The sequence below is a fragment of the Ursus arctos genome, unplaced genomic scaffold (assembly GCF_023065955.2).
Source record: "Ursus arctos isolate Adak ecotype North America unplaced genomic scaffold, UrsArc2.0 scaffold_25, whole genome shotgun sequence".
NCBI lineage: Eukaryota > Metazoa > Chordata > Mammalia > Carnivora > Ursidae > Ursus > Ursus arctos.
This window is the reverse complement of record NW_026622930.1, coordinates 24,259,427-24,281,423: the sequence shown is the minus strand read 5'-3', so window position 1 is coordinate 24,281,423 and position 21,997 is coordinate 24,259,427. Positions and strand designations below refer to the sequence as shown.

The following is a 21,997-nucleotide window of genomic DNA, read 5'->3' as shown; positions in this document are numbered from 1 at the left end:
GTAAAATCAGGTAAGTCCGGCTTACTTGCACCTTTATAGGACTCAAGTAATCCTCATGCTTTGGCTTATTTCATTTATTCTCTTTTGTCTGGTATGCATTATGCCCTCATCTACTTCCATTATTGTAAAACGAGCTTTTCTTAAAGCTTTACCCTCTCTTCCTTCTCCAACAAACAACTGAAGGCTATTTTTTTCTTCCTTCATTTTATTAATTAGATTATGTTCAGAATCCCCTGGCATTGACCACATTCTCATATAGTTTATTAGAGCATGTCTTTCCCGTATCAGATTCTAAGGTTATCTGAAGATAAAAACTCTTTTATTTCACCCCCAAAAGAAGCAGTAGGGTTAATGGTTAAGATCTTGGACTTCGTATTTTGTGTCATCATGAGCATAAACCTCAGCGCTCTCATCTATCAACTACAAACCATACTAGCACCAACCTCATAAATTTGCAGAAGCATCGTTAAGACAATGCATGTAAAGCTGCCTGGCTCTTAATTACTTGGTAATTGTTAACTATTGTTTTCATTCCCTCCATCCCCTCAACAAAAGCTTTACATGCTGTAGGCATTCAATTATTTGTTGGTGGGGCTTATGCTAATAAATACATTCATATGCAATAATGCATTAGCATTATCTGTGTCTAGAGGACTAACGTGATTAACCATGACCTAGCAGTGCTTACAAAGACTTAGATTACCAACACAGGGCGATTTCCCCATCCCGTGATCTACATCAGCGCGGTCGAATACAACTCTGTGTATACTGACAATGTGCTATAATCTGCGCTGTCCAATAAGGTAGCCATTAGTTATATGTGGTCATTAAGGGTTTAAAACGTGGCTAGTGCAAATGAGAAACTGAAATTCTGTATTTTGATTAGTTCAATACTCCCTAGTGATTAGTGGCTACCGGACTGGCCAGGGCAGCTCTAGAACTTGCCTCCACCTGTCGGTCTCTTCAAATTCACCCGAGAAGGACGTTTTTCTAACCTAATTAGTAACCCTCACTCATCCGATGCTGCAAGAGAATTGATCCCAACCCCTTTTTCTTTAACTATTACAGGTGTGCTCATTGTGACACTTCACCAAAATCTGGCAGGGGAGACAGTATCCACATTAAACCAGGCAGCTCGGACAGTCGCACGGGACAATGGGAGTCAGACATCAAAGAACGTGAAACCATCCAACAGAAATACTGATTGTGTCCCTGCCTCGTGGAGGGCTGTCTGGAGACGTAGCCGGGAATGCCAGCCAACCGCCGCGGCAGGCGTGGCGAAAACGTGAGCTGCCGGCGGGGCGCTGGGGCACGCCTCCGCCAGGCCCAGACCGCGGCGAGGGTGCCCGCCCGCCGTCCCACGCCGGACGCCACCGCCTCGGCCTCACGTGCACGTCAGCAGGCCTGTTCCGGTCCCCAACCCTAAGGGTGTCTCTGCGTACAGACCGAGAGAGCCATTCCCGGCCACCCCTCACCCGCTCCCGCAGCAGAATCACGCCTCCTACCCTGTCTGCTAGAAGCCCGCCCACCCGTGGCTCCTCAAAACCCCGCCTCGAAGCCGTGCCCCGGCGGCTCTTCGCTCAAGGTCCCGGCACAAAATGGCGGCGAGCCCGGGGAACCAACCATAGAGACGCCCGCCTTCCGCGGAGAGAGCGCAGGCCTCTTAGGGACGTCCGCCCCTCCCTGAGAGGCGTGCCTGCCTCGCCTTCCGGTGGGGAGGGCCCTTCTAGGAGAACCGTCGACAGTCTCCATGGTGCCGGGTCATCCGAGCCGAGTCACGTGGCCGGAGACCGCCGCCGCGGAGGCGGAGGGAGGAGAAAGGGGCGGGAGGCGGGAGGTGGGAGCTGGCGGAGGGAATAGCTTGAGACGCGGCGCCGACCGGGTTGTCATGGAGCCGTCGGGCCGGGCTCGCGCATGCGCCGCCTGACCCGCGGGGCCGGTCGTGGAGAGGCGACCTCGGCCCTAGGTGAGAGAGGGAGGGTTGGGCCCGTGGGCAGAGGGTTCGCGCGGGGAGCGTGGAGAAAGGAGGCAGGAGTAGGGGAGAGAAGGGAAGCGACGTAGGCAAGAGAGAGGACAGGACTTTCGGGGGTCAGAGGGCCAAATGGTGGGAGCGGGAGGCGGTGCGTCTGTTTCCCTTTTAGTTGGTTGCTTTTGCTGCGAGGGGCGCGGCTGCGTGGGAGAGGGGATCTCGGGAGACTGGGGGCTGTGTGTGGGGAGGGGACTTGTATGGGGAGCGAGTGGGGTACGCAGTCAGGGCGGGTGAGCCCTGGTCTAGCCCTGCTGGGCGTCTGGGCAGCGGCGGAGAGCCCGCAGGCCTGCAGGGCTCTGAGAGAGGGGCAGGTAATGGGCAGGTGAGTGGGGGCGGGGCAGGTAACCCGGTGAGCTTCCTGGGCCTCCTGCTTGGAGGTGGACATAGTGCCCCGTCCTGGGCCCGGGACGCAGGTGTGCTGTCTTTTGTAGAGACCTGCTGTCACCCACTTAGCTGGTTATTTCTCCTGGGTGGCCAGCTTGCCAGGTATGGTGCCAGGGCGTGGGGAGGTGGGAGAGAAGGTGTGCACAGTGCCAAATAAGGAGTTAGTGGTTAGGGGGTGCGTTTCGGGGAGTTCTGTTCCAGGCCCGGGGCACAGGCCGCAGTCAGGCTCCTTGTTATTGCCCAAGTCCTGGCAATTACCCATTGCCTGGGCGTTTGCCCTGGGAGTCTGGTGGTATGCCAGTCACAGCACGGTCCTAGGGTCTGCCCAGTTCTGCCTTGCTGATCTGGCAGGCTGGTGGATGCCTGGAGGGTGCTCCTGCTGGCTGGCACAGATGCAGCGTGGGCCAGTGCGGATGGGGAGGTGGGCACTGTTACTGTGAACCCTTCTGGAAGCTGGGGATTTGGAGAATTTCTCTAATCTTATCTCCTCTTTGGAAGAGGAAAATGGAGGGAGCCATATCTGGTTCCAAACAGAGGACATTGTATAGAAATGGGGTTCAGGATCTTTGGCATAAATTTGCAGCCAAGTTGGAGAATGGAAATGGATGCAAAGGGGAAAATGAATATTTGAGATTTAGGTTTGGGGGGGGGGTCTTCCCTCTGTTAAAGCACACAGACATTTCCCCAGAATGGTATCTCCCGCATGGAGACCAAGACAGAATAGCTTCAAGGAAAAGCTAGTAATGTATTTCCAATTCTAACTGGGATTACTCGTGATTTTCTGGGTGGTAAGGTCTTAATTTCTATGGCCTTGTGCTTTTTTGTGTTTAAGCCTCTGCTTGGGCTTTCACCTCACACCTCTGTCCGTGCACGCATGTTATCCACGTGATACATTTTAAAGGGAACTTGAGCTCTGGGGAAAGTTGCCAAGAGTCTATAAAAGGAAAGATCTGAGAGCAGCATTTCAGATCCTTTCCTTGTAAACCTTGGGTCTCCCTTTTGTCATAAGCCTAAATCTCCATGAAGATTGTTTGTGGGTTAGCAACCTTTAATTCCGGTTGATGGATTTATCCCTGAGGTTTCACCTTAGAATCAGGGGTAGATGAGATACCTGTTTCCCGCAAGAGACCAGACCTGGAAGTTAGATCTTGAGATGACCATGGTGTTTGGAAATGCACAGTCTTGACCTTCAAGCTGTTCAGGTATTTCAGTGACAGCTAAGCTGCTAGGCTGTCAGCGAGACTCAGCAGGACAGAAGATTTGTTGGAATGTATTATTCTGTTGAGCAGTCACACATTAGTTGTTGGGGGTTGAGGTTGCAAAGATTTAAAAAAAACTTTTGAGATTGAGGAGATAGATAACTAGACTCTCATGTAAGGAGTGTAAAAATAGAAGAGCCAAGTGCTGTGGAACACTTGCTAGAATTTTATGTTATACCTATTTATATAAACTTCTCTATTTATTGATTCACTTTCCATTATGAGTTTTATGTGTACTATTCCCTCTGGGAATGTTTTGGACAATGTGTCACATATGCACGTAGAAGAGGCCCAGTTAGGGTCGATTCTGACAGTCTTGGGGAGCTGAAGTTGGGGTCCTTTCAACAGAGAGTCAGGCATGTGAGGATCTCAGATGTTTGTAAAGCAGCATTAGTGGTTTCCAGTCTGTGCCAGGAAGCAGGAGATGGCATGGTGGGTAAGAGCTTAGTAACCCGTTTTCAACCGCTAGTCAGCTTATGAGCATCTAACTTGATTGTCAAATAATATTGAGGAGGAAAAAAATCTTGAGGTTTTCAGACTGCCGTTTGCGTGGCTCTGGGTTTGAGAGCGGTGGTGGTAAATGCCATCACTGTGTGCTTTTCTCGTGTCCTGGGCCTCATATGCCACTGTGCCTGCGTGGGTCTGTTGTTCACTGCTGAATTGATGTCCCCAGTGCCACTCCCGGGAAGGCGGTGTGTCTCCTCTCAAACAAGAGAGGTCAAGGCAGGGTATGTAGCCCTTCGTTGTCCATCCCATCTTCCTAAGACACTAAGGCTTTCTGTTGCTTAAAAAGAACTTTACTTCGGACAGAGGCTTTCATATTTTTAGTCACTTCCACATCCAAAGTAGTCTGTTTGCTCTTCTAAAGTGGATTATGCGTTCTTTATTTCCAACTGCCACCAATTTAGGGTTTAACATTTTTGCATCTGTTCTCCCTTTAACCTATTAGTCAACGTTTGTGTTTTGATTCCACAATTATGCACATTCTCAATGAGCCAGAAAAGTCCCGTGTATCTTCTGTAGTTCTGTTGACCATACTTTAGTAACGGTAGCAAGACCTTTTTTGTTGTCTTATCAAAAGGACTGTAGACTAAATTGGGATGCTTTATCTAAAATACCCGTAAAATAATTCATATCTAGTAAGATAATGTGAAAACTTTGCCAAGCACTCAATCAGTTGCAGCGAACATGAGAGCTACCTTCCTGACCTAAGTCAACAGCAGGGTCAGACTTGCCTGAGTCTGATTGTCCGTCCACCAGCTGCACCTCCTTCCGTTTGAAGAAGCTTCCTGTGGCCTTTCGATGGTATTACTCAGGAAGATGAAACTGTGCACATTTGTTGGGTTCCATACAAAAGGATCCTGATTTAATGAGAGATACAGTTCTACATTTTGGTCTCCTTTTTAAACTGGATTATTCATGCTGTCAGATTTCATAGCCACTCAATAGAGGCACTGCTTCTCCATTGTGCTATGCGAGATGAGGCAGTGCCATTGTTTATCCTTTATGCACATAGAACTTAACTTGTGACCAAGAGTGCTTCGTTTGACATGGATTGAATGGGGAAGCCAGTCCCCTTGAATGAGTTAGGTAGGCTACCAAGTAATTTTTACTTGGAGTTGTGTTTAAAATTCAATCTCATTCAGATAAGTTCCCTTTAGTCCACTTCTACTGCATGCAAAAGTGTGAGCAAGAAAACAGGGTTGCTCAAGGATGCTTGTAAATATCCTCGTCTTTAATTTTATCTTGAATCGCTCCTCTACTTCTGGAGTAGTCGATGTTCTTCACTATATCCTCTGCTAGAGAAGTGTTCAGACTTGGCATTTCAGGGTATTCCAAATACAGTGCCCTTTGGCGGGGCGCTCATGTTTCTCTCCACTCAGAAGGACAATGGATGGAGTCGTAAGTGGACTGTGAGTTAAAACATTACCAGGCATTGCTTATACTGAGTATCTTGGTCCATTCATGCTCCTGTAACAAAACAGCACAGACCAGGTAGCTTATAAACAACACAAATGTATTTCTCACAGTTCTAGAAGCTGGACGTCCAAGGTCGGGGGGCCAACACAGTCATCTTCCAGGTCACAGAGTGTTCACTGTCCGCCTGTGGTGGAAGGGGCACGGGATCTCTCTGGAGTCTCCTTGTAACGCACTAATCCCATTCTCGAGGGCTCCACTGTCATGATTTAAGCACCTCCTAAAGGCCCCACCTCCTAATACTATCCTCTCTGGGGGTTAGGATTTCAATATATGAATTCTGGGGGTACACAAACATTCAGACCTTATTGCCTACCCAGTTTTCATCGTCATTGCCATTTTCCCTGTCCTCTTTATCCCTGCAATAGCCTTTGTGTTCTTATCATGCTATCCTTAGCCACTGCCATTCCATGGGGACTCACATGGCCTTGTTAAAATATCTGGAATGTTCTCAGCCTCTGCCAGCCCTTAGAAGGGTTCATTTGTCTCATTCTTTGCACTGTTAGCCAAGTTCTGGATCTGCTGTGGGCTTGTTGTGTGTCACTGGGGCAAGTCTAGGCTTCTTTAGCTTCTCTGGGATCCTGACTTGTACATGTGACAGCCTCCCCAGCACCTCCACTTGGATGACCACAGCCACCTCTCTCTGCATGGCCAAGATTAGACCGGCCTAACCACGCCACCCAGTCCCTCTGTGCCCTTCTTGGGCTGCCTAGTCTAGGAAATGGTCCCACTATCTACCTCCCAACATGCAATCACCAACCCCATCAAGTCTTCCTTCTAAATATATCTCCAGTCTGTTCCCTTCTCTCCACCTCCACTGCCACCATTTTAATTCATCTGGGCTACCGTGGTAGTATCCGAATGAACCCAGTGCCTCTCTTGCCTCTCTGCATTTTAATCTGAGTCCAGCATCTAAAATGCTTTGAAAATGGTGATTGATCATGTGTTATACGGCACTGTCCATCTGGCCCCCACCAATCCCTCTAGGCACAAGTGCATGGCCTTCTACTCCCCCTGCACTGTGCTCTGGCCTCCCTGGCCTCTCAACTCTTTGAATGTGTCAGATTCTTTGCTCCTTTAGGGCCTTCACAGGGCCATGTCCCACTCATCCCCCTTCCCCTGGCTAACTCCTCTGGATCCCAGCTACATGTCACTTCCTCAGGAAAGCCTTCCCTTGCCCAGTACCCCCCACCCCAGACTGTTAGCCCCTCCCCTTCACAGCAGTTATCAAAAATAGTGATTAAGTGGGGCGCCTGGGTGGCTCATTCGGTTAAGTGTCTGCCTTCAGCTCAGATCACGATCCTGGGGTCCTGGGATTGACCCCCACATCTGGCTCCCTGCTCAGCTGCTCAGCAGAGAGCCTGTTTCTCCCTCTCCCTCTGCCCCTTCCCCCACCCCACTCATTCTTTCTCTCTCTCTCAAAATAAATAAAATCTTTAAAAAAAAATAGTGATTAAGTAATTGTACGATTACTTGATTAGTATCTGTCTGGCTTTCTAGACCATGAGCTCCAGCAGGCTAGCGACCATATCCCTTCTGTGCACTTTGTATTGGCCCTAGCACCATGCCTGCTTCATAGCGGGCACTGTATAACTCACTCCTTTCTTTCTTCCTTCCTTCCTTCCTTCCTTCCTTCCTTTCTTTCATTTATTTATTTATTTATTTATTTAAAGATTTTATTTATTCATTTGACAGAGAGAGATACAGCCAGCGAGAGAGGGGACACAAGCAGGGGGAGTGGGAGAGGAAGAAGCAGGCTCCCAGCGGAGGAGCCTGATGTGGGGCTCGATCCCAGAACGCCAGGATCACGTCCTGAGCCGAAGGCAGACGCTTAACAACTGAGCCACCCAGGCGCCCCTCTTTTTTTTTTTTTTTTTTAAGATTTTATTTATTTGACAGACACAGCGAGAGAAGGAACACAAGCAGGGGAGTGGGAGAGGGAGAAGCAGGCTTCCCGCCGAGCAGGGAGCCTGATGCGGGGCTTGACCCCAGGACCCTGGGATCATGACCTGAGCCGAAGGCAGATGCCCAAATGAGTGAGCCACCCAGACGCCCTTGGATAACTATTTCTAAATGACTGTCACTTAACCTGAGCCTCAGCTTCCTCCTCTGTAAAATGGAATAGCAACTGAGGAGGACATTTACAGCAGTCATGTTGTGTGTGGACTTGTATAGAATCAAAGCACTACTATGCATGATCTTATTTGTGCAGAAAAGTTCTTTTTAAGCCAAAATGTAGCCTGCACATATGAGGAGCTGTGTTGACTCTGTTCGGTACCTCATCCGAAGCCGTGAAAGGTTAGTTTGAGCAACTCTACTATGGGCGGTGGTACCAGGTCCGGAGCCTGCCAGTGCATGCTGGGAAGGCAAGCCTTGTCCAAGATGGACATCACCTCTCGCCCCTTCCTCGGGGAGGGGGGGAGTTACCCCTTCCAAAAAGCCTAATCAAGTGTGCCTTTGTTAGCAGTTTACAAAGCTTCTACTGAGCGTTGTTTGTGTGCCCTGAATTTGTAATGGAATTTGAGGGCAGGAGAGGACAGTGAACCTCCTTTTGGGTGGAAACCATTCTCCTGTGTAGCCAACTTAAAGCCTGTGTAAGCGGAGGCCTCTGAGAAAATACGGAGGAAGTGGGCGAGGCCAGTGTTCTCTGCCCTCGCTTTGCTCACCAGCCGATCACCCGTGTCAGCTCTCCAGGCACTGTCTTCTTACGTAATTGTTGTTTCTCCCAGGGCAACCCAGATGCAAGGAGGACCGATGAAGCCACTTCTAGCCCGGTGAAACATGGAGAGGAAAAACCTGTCCCGAGAGAGCCCCAGAAGACTCTCGGCCAAGCTGGGCAAAGGCACAGAGATGAAGAAGGTGGCTCGTCAACTCGGCATGGCCGCTGCTGAGTCAGATAAGGACTCTGGATTTTCAGGTTAAAGATACCTTATTCCTTCCACATTGCAATGAATGATTTGCCTGAAAAACATCCTCCCTAAAACTCATTTGTGTGATAAATGTGGGAAGCTTTCATGTACGTGATAAATAACTACCTGATCTCTCAAAATGGTAATTCTGGAGCCATGTGGGGGGCTACCCGTCAGAGTCACCGGGGCTTAGTTCTGAAGGAATGATCAGCCGTCTTTTTTCAACTCAGACTCTCTCAGCTTTAAATCTTACATGTCCAACTGTTGCACGCGGTTACTGGAAAAAAATACTTAAATACTCACCATTCTGTTGTCTTAGCTCCTTTTCCAGCTACATTGCTGGAAGAAAAGTATGACTGCGCGGGGTCACCATGTAGCAAATGAAACAAAAGTAGCATGTCATTTAAGATAACTGTTCTCGCTAAGAAGGTAATTTTGCCATGTCTAAAAACAGTTCCCCCCACAACCCATCCCTGCCAGGATCTGTGCATTTTTGTATTTGGACTATGAGACCCCTAGTACAGTTCCAGACTGGAGACTCTGTTAGAGACAAGCAAGTAGAACAGTTTTCAGGTTTCCTCACTAGCTCATTTTAAACCTTATCTGAAAGGGCTAGCTGCCTATACAGCAAATCTTTTAATTTTGTGCTGGGTGCTTTTATTTCCAGGTTTGAGGGTAATGGCTTAAATGTGGCTCTAGTGTCAACGTCTTTGGCCAAGAGGATGCAGAGAGATGATGCCAGGGGATTCTGGCTGGGTGAGCATCCTGAGAGTAGAGCCCCTCTCCTAGAGGAAGATTTATGTTATCCTGCTTCACAGAGACTAATCAATCCATTTTGTTGATTTATTAATTTATAGTGAGAAACGCAGCTGTGAGGAAAATTAGAACTCTCTCCTCGCTAGATTGGTGTGTTTTCTCCCTGTAGGCATGCTGCATGAGAAGCCAAATTATAAATAGACTGTTGCTCAGAGAGGAACAGAGTACCAACTGATCGAAGGATTAGAGTAAGGACAGTTCAGGGAAGGAGGGCCAGCTTGTTAGCCCTTTGGGTTTTTCTTCTCTCTCAGCGTTGTTCCCCAAGCTTGACTCATCGTAAGGCTCATCTGAGATTCTTGTTAAAAACACTGATCACCAAAAAAAAAAAAAAAAAAGACTTATAAGCTCCTATAGAGCAGGACTCTTTGTTTACTGATGTAGCCCAGGCACCTAGAAGAGTGTCCAAGAAGGTTCTCAATGGAAACTGACAATAGAAATAAAATGCAAAGTGACATAAAAAGGGAAAAATAGGGGCACCTGGGTGGCTCAGTTGGTTGAACATCTGCCTTCGGCTCAGGTCATGATCTCAGGGTCCTGGAATCAAGCCCCACATCAGCTCCCCGCTCAGCGGGGAGTCTGCTTCTCCCTCTCCCTCTGCTCCTCCCCCCTCCTCGTGCTCTGTCTCTCAAATAAATAAAATCTTAAAAAAAAAAAAAAAATACCAACCACCACCACCCAGGTATGTCCTGATTCCCCTGAGGTCATCAGTTGTTAAAGGAATCTCATCAGTGTTACTCATTTAGTTAGCAGAATGCCTTCTCAAACTCACAAGGAAGTGGGAGTACCTACTGAGTAATAATAATGATGTTAACATTTATATAGAAGTTACCATAGAAGTTCTGCATAACCAATGGCTGGTGGGCAAGCCAGCCCCTGATGTATAATGTTTGCCCGTTTCCGTGGTGCATACGCTCTCACCAGGACCAATTGATGTCAAGCTACTAATGCCATGTTATCAAATGTGGGGAGGGGAAGATTTAGGGAATTAGAAAAGATGTATACTGTTAGTCCGTATGAGCTGGTAGGAACCAGCCACAGCACATCGTGGCATGGATCATGCTAAGTAGTTCACAGAAAGTAAATCATAACAACTATCTTGTAAGAAAGTAACTATTATGTTCCCCATTTTACAGATGAGGAAATTGAGGCATAGAAATATTACATGATTTCCGGGGGCCTGGGTAGCTCAGTCTGTTAAGCATCCAACTCTTGATTTCAGCTCAAGTCATGATCTGAGGGTCGTGGGACTGAACCCTGCATCAGGCCCCTCCTTAGGCTCCGCTTAGCGCAGTCTGCTTGTCTCTCTCCCTCTGCTCCTTCCCCTGCTCACGCGCACGTGCACACACTCTCTCTCTAATAAATACATAAATACAATCTTTTAAAAATTTTTTAAAATGTTTTTTAAAAAGAAAGATTACGGACACCTGGGTGGCTCAGTCATGAAGCGTCTGCCTTCGGCTCAGGTCGCAATTCCAGGGTCCTGGGATCGAGCCCTGCGTCCGGCTCCATGCTCAGCGGGGAGCCTGCTTCTCCCTCTCCAGCTCTCCCTGGTTGTGTTCTCTCTCTCACTGTCTCTCTGTCAAATAAATAAATAAAATCTTAAAAAAAAAAAAAAGATAGCGTAATTTCCACGATCAGGCAACTGGTCAATGGTAGAGATGGGATTTGAGGCCCAGGATGTGTGATTCCAGAGGCCCTACCGTTGACACTATAGCCCAGTACTTAAGTAGCAAGCTCTGATGAAATTCTTTAGATCCAGCTCATTTATTCGTTCAGTAACCTATCAGAAGTAGTCAGTGATGGGGAATACACTTTGGCTGAGATACTCACAGTTGTTACACTGGAGTGAAAATACTCTGTGTGGGGACTAAAATAAATCTACATGGGTGCTTGGGTGGCTCAGTCGGTTAAGTGTCTGCCTTCAGCTCGGGTCATGATCCCAGGGTCTTGGGAACGAGCCCACATCGGACTCGCTGCTCAGCGGGGAGTTTGCTTCTCCCTCTCCCCTCTGTCCCTCCCCCACTTGCGCTCTCCCTTGCACGCTGTCTCTCTCTCTCTTAAATAAATAAATAAAATCTTTTAAAAAAAATCTACATTTGGTGTGGCTGTCCACACTTTCTGGTGTTTTCTATGAGACAGCCACAAGATTCCCTTGCTTTGGCATTCCGTATATACCGACCTTTGGCCCATACTCATCAGGGACTGGGCTAAGATTATGGTTGAAATTTGGGAGGGGGGCACATGAGACGTGTGCAGTTCCTGTTATCTGAATGATAAGAATATTGCCATGGATTAAGCTGAGGTTATTGTAGTCAGACTTTTATTGGTTGGGATGGTGTATGAGTTTGCTAGGACTGCCATAACAGTATCACAAACCGGATGGCTGACACAGAGCGTTTATCATCCCACAGTTCTGGAGCCTAGAAGTCTGAGATCAAGGTGGGGGCAGGGTTCATTCTCTGAGGGAGAATTAAAAAAAAAAAAAAATACTGATCACCAGACTCTCCTGGAGATTACGATAGCGAAGATCTCCGGGAGGGCCTGAAAGGTGGGTTTTGTTGCCTTTTACACATGTGTCTGGTCATTTCTGTGATCAGACTGGTTTGGGAAACATTGTAGGCCTAATGTCTCTTTTTTTTCTTTTAATATCATGTTTGTTTTTCATCTCTTCTTCATATCACGAAGGTAATACGTGCTCATTGTAGAAGCTTCGAAATTTAGGAACATGTAAACAAGAAACTAAACATTATCCGTAATCCTACCACCCGTTATTGCCAGGATGCTGGCGCTTCGGTATGCCTTCCAAAGACCTCAGCCTTGTCAGGCCACTTGTTTGGTAGTATGTCCCAAAGTCTGGATAGTTCTTCTGACGGGCGCCTTATTCTCTCTGTCGAAGTGCTTTAAGAAGCACTGTGTTGTTCACACATAAGGTGGGATTAAAAATCATCGTCCTGCCCCAGAAAGCGGCCCCCGTGAATGCCTCCGGCCTCTCCTGGGCCAGGGGCCAGGGAGGGCGTTCGTCAGTGCCTGAGTTATCATTCCAGCGACCTTGAAACGTGATGGGGTTTGTAAAACCAAGGTAGTTCTTCCCACTTGAGTTGTTTTCCCAACTTTATGTTTTGAAAAATTTCAGATCTACACAAGATGGAACGAATTTCACAGACGTCTTGCATTCAGACCCACTGAGTGGTATCATTCTGCCATATTGTCTCATCTCTCTGTACACATACACACCTCTTTCTGTTCACACCTATAGATCTATATATAAACATATGTACTTGAGTACGAATCTCCTGAAAGAATAACATTTTTCTGTATAATTACAACATCAGTGTCATAACCAAGAATTTTCACATTGATGTCGTTACTAATTAGCCACAGTCCATATTCAGATTTCCCCTCTTGTCTCCATAATGTCCTTTATAACTGTTGGTCTTTTTGTCAATTTGTTCAGTTGAGGATTGTGCGTTTCATTTAATTGTCCTTTTTAGCCTGATTTAGTTTAGAACAGCGTAGAACAGTGTCCTCATCTCTCCTTGCCTTTTCCTTCCTCCCCTTCTTCCCTTTGTTTTCTTTAATGACGGTGACATTTTTGAATGAATGAGGCCTGTTGTAGAATGTCTCACACTCTGGGGCGCCTGGGTGGCACAGCGGTTAAGCGTCTGCCTTCGGCTCAGGGCGTGATCCCGGCGTTATGGGATCGAGCCCCACATCAGGCTCCTCCGCTATGAGCCTGCTTCTTCCTCTCCCACTCCCCCTGCTTGTGTTCCCTCTGTCTCTGGCTGTCTCTATGTCTGTTGAATAAATAAATAAAATCTTTAAAAAAAAAAAAAAAAGAATGTCTCACACTCTGGATTTTTCTGGTAGTTTCCCCACTACTAGAATCAGGATAAGCATTTTCTTTTGACCAGAGGACTACACTCTTGATGTTACATCTTTGCCACCGCAGCACATAATGAGACTCCTAATTTGTCTGTTGTTGGTGATGCCCTGGCTGATCACGTGGTTAAGGTAATGTGTAAGCATGGATTTCTTTATTGTAGAAGTACCCTTTTCTCTTTATAATTAGTACATAATTTATGGGATGATACTTTGACACCGTGTGACTATCCTGTTTCCCAAAAACTGTTGACCAGTGGTTTTAGCAACCACTGACGATCCTTACCTGAATCGGTTACTCCATTCGTGGCTTAAAAATGCTGATCTGGTTTATCATCCCGTGCACACTTTATTAGCTGACACTTCTGTAGAGCAGGGTACCGCTGTGGTACCTCCTTGAGTACCACTGTGGATTCATGGAATTCTTTTGTAATTCGGTTTGTCAGTCCTATGTAATTGTCCCACATTTGGCCAGTGGGAGCTCCTTCTAGATAGTTCTGTGTCTTTTCGACTTGACCCCATTTGTGTTTGAGCACTTCCTTGTTTTCTGGGACAATAAGATGTCCAGGCTTATCTTGTACTTTTCACTGCCAAGGACTTGACTGGAACTCACCTGTTTCTCCAAGGATCCCTGTTTTTTCTTTTTGTGCAGAGTGGCGTTTAGAAACCAAGATCCATGCGCTAGACACGCATTTTGCTTCTGGGCTCCTTTGTCTCTGCCCCTGGTTCTTCACTAGAGGTGCATATTCGGAATCCTTGAGCTTTATGAAAAATCCACTTGCCTGGGCACCAGATAAGTCGTTCAGTAGATTGGGGGGGGGGGCCCACATCTGTAAATTCTAAAAAACATCACTGGAGATTCTGATTAAATGCAAGTGTTGACAGTTACCCTCATTTCAGTTATAGTCCCATTTCCGCTCTGCCTCAGCCAGACTGCTCTGAGAGTCTTGACGAGCCCTTAGTGTACTCCCAGACCCGCACCAGCGGGGTCAGAGCAGTCTCTCGGTTTACTCTAGCAGGTGGCTTATTAAGTCCTTTTCGTATGCATTTCACATGGGGCAACCTCATTTTCTTTACCTCAGAGAGTAGCTTTCTATCTCCCATCGTGTAGGATCCCCAGGAGGCACCCTCAGCGTGCACCTAGGGTACCAACACCTCTTTCGTAGGAGGGGCTAACAGACACATTTTAAATTTCGGCTTTGATGAGCATACCCAGAATTGTGCACTTAGAAAATATAGGGTGGAGCTATTTAAATTTCAGCATGGATATAAGTTTTGAAGTTTACAGGTTGGTTTTGTTTTTATTATTATATCTTGTGGTGCCCAGAGCGTCTCGAGGTCTAAATCCTGCCGCAGGTCACACACACACGCTCCCCCTCCCCTCTCAGCAGCAGATTCTTGAAAGTAATGATCTGACTTTGAAACCTTCACCCTGTCTTTCCAGTAGACTGAAGATGATCACTTTCACATAAACCCTGATGGATGCAAGCTTTTGTCTGTAGTAGAGTTAGAAAGGGAGTCTGCTGTCCTAGGGCAGTGATTTGTAATCGTTTGTGGTAGGTGGGGTCATGGTGGATTCCGTTGAGAATACAGTGAAAGCTAAAGACCCATTCAGAAAAATTCACAAAAACATATATCACAAATGTTCATTCCATTTCGAGAAGTCCGTTAACTCCTTAGAAGGTCTGCTTAGCCCCTAGCCTAGAGCCTATGCAAACTGACCATTCTTCTGCCCAGCAGATGGGAGCTCAGAGTGTCTGAGCTCGGCAGAGCAGATGGAGTCCGAGGACATGCTGAGCGCCTTAGGCTGGAGCCGAGAAGACAGGCCAAGGCAGAACTCCAAGACCGCGGGCAGTGCCTTCCCCGCGCTGTCCCCGATGGTTGTCATGAAGAATGTACTGGTCAAACAGGTGAGGAGGACTGCTGTCTCCTGATGTGTCTGCACGTTAAAGTTCCTGAGCTCCCTGTGTACAGTGTCTCTCCCTCTCCATCAAGGAGAGATTTTAGAAGCAGACCACTGGAACCACACTGATGTATGCTCTATACAGTGTTTTCAGAAGGAGTGCAGTAATCATGACCCGTGTTCCCATTTTCCAGACAGTAGGACTGCTTTATTTCTGTATTCCTGGTTTGTCCAAAGGGACCCCAGAATTCTTTAGTCATGTATAAAGGAATGAAGCAGAAATGTAACTTCCATGGTACATTCTAACATGTGACAGAATTGAGGGTAGAAACAGAAGAATCTCTTTTTGAGTTGCCCTTGAACTGAGAGATGTAGGATGTATTTATTTGAGCAGTAGAGGCAACTTCCGTGTTCTCTCAGAGCCATGTTGTTAGTGAGAAAGCAGCTCTTTGGTTTGGGTATGGCTATCCCAGTAGAGTCCACACGGCATTGTTGTGGAATTGAAAAATGCCCTGGTTCGGGCTTTTTTATGTAACTATGCATATGATGTGATTATTGTCTGGATTTGAAAGAAAAGAAGATTTTAGAAATGAAAATGTAAGCTCAGCCCAGCATTTGAAACAGAGAATTCAGTCGTACGAACTTGGCTAAAGAACACTGAACCTTACCCTTCTTTGCTCTGAAGCATATCGGTTCTTGCGTGAGGCTGCTTGCAGCTAGTGAAGTTGGAAATCTGGCTGTGTGGTGTTGACCTTCCCACCTTAGGTAGAAGAACCTGGCGAAAGTCTGACAGGAACCCCTAAGGTCTGAACTGTTTACCTCATTACTACAGAGGAACACAAACTGATTTTCACCAAGGCAACCTAATGACTTGGGGGAAAGAATTTGAAGATTTTTCCTTGGCAGAGGAAGCATAGTTGTCCCTGTTGAAGAGAGGAAATAAAGACACAAGATGGAGCCCACATGAGATTGTCCAGTCCCCCCCCCCCCCGTGCCACTTGCTTCTTGGGTTTTTGGGTTTTTTTTTCTTTTCCCTCCCAGCTCTTTTTCTCCCTGCCTTCGTCTCCTGCTCCCTTCTTGCTCTCTTGTGTGTCTGTCTGTGTTTATGTGCCTTCTTTGTTGGAGGCGAGGCTGGCAGCTCCTGAGGGCTGAGCAGCCCGCAGTTGAGGAATGAGTAGGCTTTTCCAGCAGAGCGGCGTTCTTTAGGACAAAGACCTCCGGGAAGGAAGGCTGCTAGGCTCGATCAGGAGCTTGGAGGCTCAGGGGCAGGCTGACCTAGAGGAGCAGTCCAGGAGTTTGGTTTTGTGTTTTCAGACATGCTTGAATCCAGCACATTCTAAAATTAAAATAATTGTACACTTAAAAAAAAAAATCTCTGCATATTGTGTGATGTCTTGATTATTGCTGCTTGCTTTTAGGTGTTTTTCTTGTGAGGGTCTGATTCCCTCTCTGCCACCGAACCGTGTGGTCTTGCCCATCATTACTTAACCACCGTGGACGTCAGTTTGCTCATCTTTCACATGAAGGCTTTATGTGAAATGATTCTGAGAGCCTATCCAAGCCGAAAATCCTGTCCCGTGTTCCCTCAGATGATTTCAGTGTGAATAATACATTGTCAAATCCAATGATTAGAACAAATAAGCAGAGTATCTATGAGGGCAGTGGGCATACAGCAGCATTATTAAGAACAATCCACTGAAATCATCTTGGGAGAGCAATGAGTTAGATAGTTTCTGGATCCTTTTTCCTCGTAGGTCTTGTCCTTATGGCCTAAGTGACTAGGGGGCTAGCCCGAAGTTTGGCTCCTGACTGAGTGGGCTAGGCTGGTCTCTACTTCAGAAGACCCCTAATTTGGGGCCTCTGACAAGGAAGTGTGGTCATGAGGCTGGGCACTGCCTGCTTATGCACATCCCAGGGTGTGTTCAAACACCAGCCGGCCTCCAGAATGGGCTCTCTGGGTCATCCTGGCCTTTGTACAGATGAACTGTAGTTGAACTTGGCCTAAAGTTCCTAGCCAGGCATCCAAGAACCTGAAGTGTGTGCAGTATGGTGTGCAGATGCGGGAAGAGAGTCCCTAGCTTCAGGTCACTCAAATGACCCCACTGAGGATAAGAACCTCTGTCGGGTTCTCTCTTGCTAGCCTCATCTACATGCATATCTTCGGGACCGAGTTGGAACTGGACTGGCTTTTAAATACTGGAGACAAGTAGCCATGCCCTTCTTTATTAGACTTCCATCTGAATCAATACTTTAAGAATAAAAATGTGTAATCGAGGGGTAATGTAACAAAAGCAGAGAATAGTGAATGGTTAGGATGGGTTCGAGAGTCAGACCGAGGATGGAATCCTAGCTCCATCGCTTAGGAGCTTAGAGGCTTAAAGCAGGTTATTTCCACTTTCCACTGAGCCTCCATTTCTCGTTTATGAGAGGAAACAGTATCTCCTCATGGGCGTTAGGGAGGTGAAGTGAGAGCACGCACTTACACCGTCACCCGGTGCCCACCCATGGTGGGCACTGCGTAAGCACTGTTCTCTTGAATGGCTTTCTGGTTACTGGGTGTCACCGACTTAAAAACAGGGGCCCCGACAATATGTACCTCTCTGATCGAACCTCATTTTCAGGTGAAGGAGGTCCCCGATACAACTAAATGAAGACAGACTTTGGTGTAAAGACACATTTATGGCCTTGAGCACATTTCAACTTACGTCAGGACGTTGTACTGTCCATGTTTTCATTGCCTCCGTTGTGACCTTAACCCTGTCATTACTTCATCTTCCTGCAGTTTCTCTTTCTGAGAGATAACACTTGAATAAAAATAATAGAGTTCCTTCAGTTTTCCCTTAAGAAAGGTTAAAAAAAAAAAACAACCCCAAACCACTGATTTCAGACTCAGGTGGATTTCCAGGCCACTTTTCCAGTCATGTTCTTGAGAAGGACTACCCGTATGTGAGGGAAGCTCTGTACCTGACAGAAGCTTCCAGCGCCTCTCCTCGGCGGGTAACGGCAGCGTGCTGCTCTTCTCCTTTGTGTGCAGGGCAGCAGCTCATCCCAGCTCCAGTCGTGGACCGTCCAGCCCTCCTTCGAAGTGATCTCGGCGCAGCCGCAGCTCCTGTTCCTTCATCCACCCGTGCCGTCTCCCGTGAGCCCGTGTCACGCCGGCGACAAGAAGTCGGACTCCAGGAACTACTTGCCCATTCTAAATTCTTACACCAAAATAGCCCCCCACCCAGGCAAAAGGGGCCTTTCCCTCAGCCCAGAAGAAAGAGGAGAAAGCGGGATGCAAAAGAAAGTCTGTGCCGAGAGACTTGAGCCGAGCCTGTCTTCCAGTGAGCCGACCAAGCCTGGCGCCGTGCCCCCCAGCCCCCCGGCGCCGGCACCCCCCGGGGCCAAGCTTGCCGAGGACTCCGCTCTGCAGGGCGTGCCCTCCTTGGTGGCCGGTGGGAGTCCACAGTCCCTTCAGCCGGTGTCCAGCAGCCACGTGGCTAAAGCCCCCAGCCTGACCTTTGCCTCCCCCGCCAGTCCTGTCTGTGCGTCAGACAGCACGCTGCACGGCCTAGAGAGCAGCTCTCCGCTCTCGCCGCTGGCGGCCAGCTACAGCTCGCCCCTGTGGGCCGCCGAGCACCTCTGCCGCAGCCCCGAGCTCTTCGCAGAGCAGCGGCAGAGCAAGCATAGGCGCTTTCAGAATACCCTGGTCGTCCTGCACAAGTCCGGTCTGCTGGAGATCACGCTGAAAACCAAGGAGTTGATTCGCCAGAACCAGGCGACTCAGGTGGAGCTAGACCAGCTTAAGGAGCAGACCCAGCTGTTCATCGAAGCCACCAAGAGCAGGGCTCCTCAGGCCTGGGCCAAGCTGCAGGCGTCTTTAACCTCGGGGTCTAGGCATACGGGCAGTGACCTAGAAGCATTCTCCGACCCTCCAGACATGTAACCCAGAGAGCAGATTTTCCTGTTACTTGAGTGGTTCTTTTTAACTCTTTGGCTGTTTCTAAATCCTGTTTCCCAAAGCTTATGTAAGAGCTTTTCCTTCCACACTTAAAACTCTTGGGCAGTTCACTTAGGAAGCCACATGCCAGTACCTGGCCACTGTCTTAACCTGTGGTCTGTACACAGTTTACATGCGGCCCCGTGCCTCTGAGGACCTCAGATGCGGAGCGCCCTCGAGTCCCCTTTCCTTAGCCTGCAGGTGCTTAGATGGGTCACGGGGCGAAGCAGGAGAGATGGTTGTGTGGGGCTCTTGGGGCTGTCACCTCCCACCATCCCACACACTCACTGTGATCAAGGGTACAGTGGGTGATAGGGAGGAGCACGCAGAGTGACACCTGTCAAGCCAGGGAGTAGGTGACAGAAGGATCCCTTTGTGGAGCTTCCCTTGAATGTCTTAGTCACAGAGAGAGAGGAGGCATGCTTGCATTCGTTCCACAAGGCATCGCGCCATCTGGGCAAACACTAAAGTGCCGCGGGCACAGGTTGGGCCGAGGTCGCAAGCGCTTCATCATGTGACGCTCTGGCTTCCTGAACTGGAAAGTCAAGGGGAGAGGGTGGCACCATTGAACTCTTACACTTTAATCACAAGCCAGATTTCTCTTCACTTAAACTGGTAGGCAAAATACTTCAGATTTGTAAAGTATGGAATGGATTCAGTACCATCTGGAATTATAATTGCTGAATTGCTTTTTTGACTTAGACTCTGAAGAAAGTAGACATGGCCAGCATCTCTTGGTTGGGAGTTGGAGGATTCTGGAAATTTATGCTTTTCCCCCCTCTCTCGAAACAATGCAACCTGTTTTATGTGTGAAAATCTCAAAAGATAGCTTTGTGGCTTCTGAGAATGTAAGTTAACCCTGCTGCCACCTTTTTAATCCCCTTTTGTTTTTGTAAAAGAGGAAAGGAGTGATCACTAAGCTTGATCAACTTTGAATTAAAATCATCCTGAGGTCATGACGTTGAAGTGCCCAAAACGTTGGAAACCAGCCCAAAACGTTGGAAACCATCCTTCGTACTGATTTTCTTTGCCTGTCCAAAGTTTTCATTTGTCGCATGTCACAGTGCCATGGAGCACTGGCGGGGCAGAGTCTTCTGCGTTTCCTTCGTGCACTGGATGTCGGCAGCAAAGCCAGAGGTGTGGGTTTGGTTATTTGAAGTTCGTCTAGAAATGGAGAGTGTGGTCCAATTTCCAGATGATACCGATTCGTTGAGCTTCATGGTAAAGGTAAATGGGATTTCTGAGTAGTACCATTTCAGACTTTTTATCTCATTAAAAAATGTCATCCTCTTGAAAATCTCCGTACAAATTACCTTAATAAGAAATTCTGTATGACCAGTTTCACCTTTTCTGCAAAGAAAAATGCTCTGGAAGTTTCACCAAGGCCAGAAGTTAATGCTCACATTTACCTGGTAGTTACAACTGTCACATGGTTTTTAGATTTCCGGGCTTCAGATCGCCCCCACTTTGTTATTAAACATGTATGATTTAGATATGACCAATTCAGACCTGGCTTGGTAAAATCTCTGCACTCTCTGATCAGTGCAGAATGATGATCTGCCATGTGCTTTCTGAAGGAGTTTCAAAATCCCAGCAAATGTGTCTTTAAGCAGACTCTCAGCTCCTTTGAATATTCTCCTCTTGGCCCACTCCCTCTGCCTGCCCTGAATGTGTGTGGTGCTACGACAGCTCTGCTCTGCACACCATGCTGGGAAGCTTCCTTTTTGGCAGCAAGTATTTGGCAGCAAAGCTACAAAGACAGGTGCACTCAGAACAGCCCGGGCGCCAGTCATGAGTCTTACTGAGCGTCAAAAATCTGAACATACTTGCTGAGAACCAAATTTATTCCATCGGAAAAACCCTCTGTGGAACTATCAGCCTCTTGGACTCTTCTTCCTAGATTAAGATTTGCATTTCCCTTCCTGTTATGGTAAAAGATGATGAAAGCCACCATTGATCCACACTGCTGAGTGGCAGGGGAAGCAGCACCTCCCGGCTCCTCTCTCATCGTGTGACTTCGTGCTGGAAGTCTCTCTAGGCTGTTAGCATGGGTGTTCTTTCCCTCGTGGAGCTGTGAGCAGATGAAGCCAAATAGGGAAGCTAGTTCTTGGAAGAAGAGGTCCACTGAGGCTCCCAGACACTCGGGGCCAGACGCCAGATCGGCAAATGGAGGAACCTCGGAGTAGACCAGAAGGAGCTCCGTGGGTTGCACGAGGCTGTAAGTAGCGATGGTCTTAGCGGGCATGATTCGATCTGGTAGGAAGTACCGTGGCAGAGCCACTGTTTTCTGGAAGTGAGAGGCGATTCTTAGTTCAGACCAACACTTAAAGAGAACTTTTGCGATTTTGTTGGCGGGGGTGAGACAAGTCTAGAAAAAGCTGCTGATGGAACTGGTTATGGGAACGGAGTTTAATAACATTTGTAATTTATTACACTCGTGGCTTTTTATTGATTATAGTATTGTCTGACTTTACTATGATTCCTTCAACAGAAAAGTAACTCTAGTGCATATATTGAAGTGTTTTTCCTGCTATGACTTCTTTAGGGTAGAGATTTATTTACCAAATGTGAATTCTTTTGAGGAAGTATGAAGTTTTGTAGAAATTGACTGTGAAATGTCAGAGAAAAATAAAAGTCCCTTACTTGAAAACTATTCGGCCTTTTTGCTTTATAAGTGCTTGAAAAAACGAAGGGAAATCTAGAGTAGGACAGTCGACCCTTGAACAGCATGGGTCTGAAGGGACCACTTCTCCATGGATATCTGTTGAGAAGGACGGTACAGTGCTACACATGTCGCTTCCTTACGGTTTTCATAACTTTTCCTTTCCTCCAGCTTAGGTCATTTTAAGAATGCAGTGT

The 21,997-nt window shown here is 47.5% G+C and overlaps 1 protein-coding gene across 1 annotated transcript; it reads left to right on the top strand.

Moving 5' to 3' along the window:
• Nucleotides 1–1,811: 1,811 nt before the first annotated feature.
• On the top strand, nucleotides 1,812–21,788 carry CIPC (CLOCK interacting pacemaker). Its single transcript, XM_026519443.3, has 4 exons — nucleotides 1,812–1,966; nucleotides 8,379–8,566; nucleotides 14,994–15,163; nucleotides 18,191–21,788. The coding sequence occupies exons 2-4, from the start codon at nucleotides 8,431–8,433 to the stop codon at nucleotides 19,082–19,084; spliced, it is 1,200 nt and encodes a 399-aa protein (XP_026375228.2). The 5' UTR covers nucleotides 1,812–1,966; nucleotides 8,379–8,430; the 3' UTR covers nucleotides 19,085–21,788.
• Nucleotides 21,789–21,997: the final 209 nt, after the last annotated feature.